At 58.5% G+C, this 4,723-nt stretch overlaps 1 protein-coding gene across 1 annotated transcript in view; it reads right to left on the bottom strand.

Moving 5' to 3' along the window:
* The window catches only part of TSSC4 (tumor suppressing subtransferable candidate 4), a 5,472-nt gene extending 749 nt beyond the window's left edge, over positions 1-4,723 (bottom strand). Inside the window, exon 1 of the mRNA XM_069107295.1 lies at positions 1-4,723. This exon is cut by the window's left edge and continues 749 nt beyond it. Within this exon, the coding sequence (XP_068963396.1) occupies positions 3,449-4,240 (792 nt within the window). The 5' untranslated portion in view covers positions 4,241-4,723 and the 3' untranslated portion in view covers positions 1-3,448.

Genomic DNA, 4,723 nt, shown 5'->3' with positions numbered 1-4,723 from the left:
GATGCTGCAGAGGTGAAATCTACCAGAGATGCTGCAGAGGTGAAATCTACCAATGATGCTGCAAAAGTGAAATTGTTGAAAGTGAGGTTGAAAAGGTGAAATCTACAAGTGATGTGGCAGAGGTGCAACTGACAGGCTTGGAACCATATTGAACATTGGGGCTGAGATAGTGAAGAGTCCCAGAATGACATCTAGGTTGGGCATCTGAGGGATGGAAGGATGGTATTGCCCTCCACAGTAACAGAGAAGGCAGACATTTCCCCCAACTCACTGACGGGTTTGAGGCCTGTTAGTTTAGCCCAAGATGTTTTTATTGTGGCATGGCCACTGCATGTGCTACAACCTCTTGGAGCCACAAATGAGAGATGGGTGAAAAGTGAAGGCCAAAGGTCGACGAGCAGCTCTGAAAAGGCCTTGGCAAGCCCTCACACCAGAGGTGGTGCTGGTCCTCCCTCAATACCTCTTCCACCCCAAGCATGTGACGACATCCCTCAGCAGAATGACTGAATGAGAAAAAATTGTTCCAAGAGCCATGAAGCAGGCACCGTAGAGCACTTAGGAGGTCAGTCAGACATGAAGATGCCAAGGTCGTCCACTGCATCCTGGGCCATTGCTAGTTGTCCTGACTTATTTTGCCATTGGACTTCAATGGAAGAGTAAGGCTGACAACTTTGTGTCATTATGCCTCACTTAAATCCAATTCACAAAGTCGAGACACGATCATGATGTCTTTGGTACTCTGAAAACAGGTCAAACAGTAAGAGGAAAGCTAGGAAGGTATACGCTGCATTCAGGGGGGAAGATGAATTTGGTTTTGGGTTTTTTTGGAGGGGCAATTGGGGTTGACTTGCCCAAGGTCACATGGCAAGTGTTAAGTGTCTGAGGCCATGAGTTTGGTTTTGGACATAACAGAGTTTAAGATGTCCATGGAACATTTATTTGGAGATGTCCAGTTGACAGTTGAAGATTCGAGGCTGGAGGTCTGCAGAGGGATTGACAAATAGAGCTCAGCTGGTTTGTTATAGATGGGACTGCTTCAGGGTATGAGCTGGACTACTCAGCCCCTGAGGTCCCTCTGAACTCCCCAAATTCTATCAGTCTGTGACTTCCTCTCCTTGGCCCCGAAAGGCAGAACTGACAACAAAGAAATCCCAAGGAAGTTATTGACGGAGGGAAGGAGGGAAATTTCCCTGTGAGGTTGGGATGGTAATAAGCTCCCCCCAGACTGTCTGGCAGAGGCTTGAAAGCCATCAGTCATTCATAATGTCACAGCGTTCTGAGAAAGTGATGGCTTGGGAGATATAAAGGCACTCGTACATGTCATTTCTGGTGACCTGAGGGCCAGAAGGGTCCAATGATGGGAAACGCTTTTTTTTCTCACTTAGTCCTAATGTTTCCCAGCCCTCAGCCCCCTTCCTCTGACAACTGATACCCACGCAGCCTTTCTGGGCCAGAAAGACCCCTGAAGTCCACTCAGATAGATGATAGTAACTAGATAACATTTTTCTATTCGCTCACTGAATTGGACAAAACCTGAGAAAATCATATACATAATAGGTCTGCCTCTCTGAACCTGGCCTGCAAAGCCTACTGATTCTTCCCCAGGGCAAACTGAAGGCATTCAGAACCTGGAGGCCCACACTCCAGAATTCCCAGAAAGCCCCAAATGTGCCTCTGCCTTCAAGCCTCCCTGTGACTTGGTGTTCAAGCCTGCCTGCAGAGGTGGCATGGTTGCTTGCCCCTACCCCCTAGCTTCCCTCCTGAAACCTAAACCGCCTTAGGTTCACTTGCTTACTTCCCTCTAGGACCTTGCTGGCTCCAAGGGGCACAGTGCAGGGCAAGGAGCTGAGAGGATCAATTGTTTATAAAAAATCATGAAATTCTTAACACCCCACCTCCCAACACACAGAGGCTAAGCTCCCCAAGGGCAGGGGTCATGCAACTTCTCCTGTACCCCCAAACTTTGCTATATACTGTGGGTGACAGCCACAGGAATCATGCCATCCCTTCCTGGAAGACAAGTTCAAATCAGACTTAGAGCACTAGCTCCTACTCAACTGTCCTGAGAAATGAAGGTCTGAGCCCTCAGGGCCATCAGCCTGATTGCCATCCTGGAGAGGTTGGCAGCCCCATTTCCAGCACTGCCCATCCCTGACAGCCTCTGGATTAATGCCCCTTGATTGAATGGACTTTCTGGGAAATCCACCCTCCCCCCCCCCCTACTCCTGATTGGCTGGAGCCCTCCTTCCCCAGAAGGCACTGTGCCAGGAAGGCAGCTGGCAAAGCTGACTCACTTTCATGCTTAGCACCCCTGGCCTTCCTCCTCCAGCTCCATGGAGAACCTGCACTGATGGGATGACAACCCTTTAGGATATTCCTCAATAATGGAATTCGCCCAGGCCCAGCCCCTTTAAGTAAGCCAAGGCACTGAGCCTAAGCAAGCAAGGTGCTTGCTCCAGCTGGGCTGCTGGTGCCTGAAGCTCCCACCCCGCACCTGACCAGGTGGCACAATGGAACACCCTGCTGCAGGGACAGAGGTCCTGGGTCACCCCAGGTGCCAAGGCCGGATTCCCTCCTATAAGAGGAGGCTGGACTACCCTCTAGCACTCAGTGAAGACTGGGGTGGGGGGAAGGTCAGTGCACAATCATCAGGGACAATGGGTTCCCCCCATTGGGGGTCTTTTAAGTAAAAGGTGGGTAACCAATTATCAAGAAATCCTTGGTCAGTATGAGTCGGCTTCATTGGCCTGTCCAGCTCTTAGATTGTGTACACACAGGTCCCAGAAGGCAAGAAAAGGCCAAGACAGGGTGGCCTGGAAAAAGCAGGCCTTTCCTGGCTGCCTCTGGTGGTCTCCTTCCCCTCCTCCTCCTGCTCAGCTCGAGCCCCTGGACATTGACTGCCTTGAGCTGGGAGCACAGCAGGGAATAGAGCTTCTCTCTCTGGGGTGCTGAGGGCCTTGGAAGCGTGTGTGGCTGAGGAATGGGGGGGAGGGGGGACCCCCATATGAAGCACCACGGCCTAACCCCCAGCCCAACTTATCCCTCTTTGGCCCCAGAGCAGACATCTGCCCAGGACCTAGGTCTCATTCCAGCTGTGTGACCTTAGCGAGCTGTCCTGCTCCCTCCTGTGTAGAAGACAGTGGCTTCTAAGGCCCAATGTCCCCACCAGGGAAACACCCGCCTGGGGCTACGCTAGTGGGTAAGGATGGCTGCTCCAAGCCTAGGGTGACCCCCACTGCCAAGGCTGACAGCGCTCTGGGTCCCAGTGCCATCTACCCAAGCAGAAGAGCGCGGGGAAGCAGGGATGCAGAGCCCCCAGGGCTGAGCACACTGCCCCAGGGTCCCCTGGGGTCGTGGGTCAGGGAGAGGCTCAGACTTCAGGGAAACCTTTTATTGTCTCCACAAGGGCAAGGGCCGGGACGAGTCTGTCGAGCACAAAGGAGGGTGCTCAGGCCTCCTCGCTCTCTTCTTCGGCCGGGCCCTTGGGCCGCAGGTGCTCGCGGCTCCGCTTCCTGCTGCCGTGGAAGCCCGCGGCTCCTGTGGGCCCGGCCCCGGGGGGCTCCGGGCTCGGCTCTTCCGTCTCGGCCTCCGTCTCGGGGCCCCCCACGGCGCCCAGGTGGCCCAGCACCACGGGTTCGTCGGGCTCCCTCCACGGTGGCCGCTTGCGCTCGGCCGCCCGCACCGGCCTGCTAAACACGATCCTGCCGGCCCCGCGGCTCGAGGGGTCCTGGTTGAAGGCGGGCGCGCAGCCCTGCGGGGGCCCGGCGCCCTGGCCCTGGCCCTGGCCGCCCGCCCGCCGCCGCAGCTCCCCCAGGAACTCCACGGCCACGGCGCGGTTGCTGCGGTCGCTGCCCTCCGCCACGTCCTCCAGGCTGTAGCGGGTCCAGCGCTCCGGGTGCGTGACGTAGTCGGGCACGCGTGCGGGGGGCTCGGCGGGGGGCCCCGTGCGGGCCGCGCCGTCCAGGCCCCCGAAGATGCTGCGGCTGCGCAAGGAGAAGGTGGGGCTCGTGCCCCGGAGGTGGAAGGGGCGCGCAGGGCCGGCGGGGGGCTGCGGGGGCTCGGCGCGGGGCTCGTCGTCCTCCGACGAGGCCGCCTCCTCCAGGCAGGGCGGCTCCCCCGGGGACAGCCCGGCCTCCTGCGCGTCCCAGTCGGAGTCGGAGTCGCTGAGCGAGCCCGTGTCCGCCGCGGCCTCGCGCTCAGGCCGCCCCAGCCACGCGTCGCCGCCCCCTTGGTCCGCCATGGCCCGGCTCTGTGGGGGCCGAGGACGGGGGACGGCGGAGCCTGTGCAGATGGGGAGACTGAGGCCGGGAACACAGGCCGCGAGCGGCGGGGGGGGCGGGAACTAGGGCGCGGGGTCACAGGGGCCCCCACGCGCGGGGTCACTGCACGTAGCCCCACCTCTCAGAGTGGGAGAGCTCGAGGCGGGGCTGCGCCGGCCTGGGCCCAGAGCCTGAGACCTGCCTCGGGTAGAGCGAAGCTCCCGGGAACGCCAGCCACCATCTTGGGCCTCGAGGATGAGAGGGCTCCGCCCTCCGCTCGCACGGCTTTCTGGGAAGCCGAGTCCCCGGCCTCCATCGCTGCCCGATTTTAGTACAAAAGAAAACGACAACCCCCACAATGCAACGCGGTGACGTCACAGCTAGAGGACCGAACACTGAGAAAACCTCTGCACGTGACCTTTCCGAGGGGGGGCGGGACCTCGCGCATGCGCCTTGGCCTCCAG

This window comes from Petaurus breviceps, unplaced genomic scaffold (assembly GCF_028583685.1).
Source record: "Petaurus breviceps papuanus isolate PSGF00001 unplaced genomic scaffold, PetGlider_PUasm1.0 89794, whole genome shotgun sequence".
NCBI classification, from domain to species: domain Eukaryota; kingdom Metazoa; phylum Chordata; class Mammalia; order Diprotodontia; family Petauridae; genus Petaurus; species Petaurus breviceps.
Note: the sequence above shows the minus strand (reverse complement) of the source record. Positions and strands in the feature narration are given on the sequence as shown.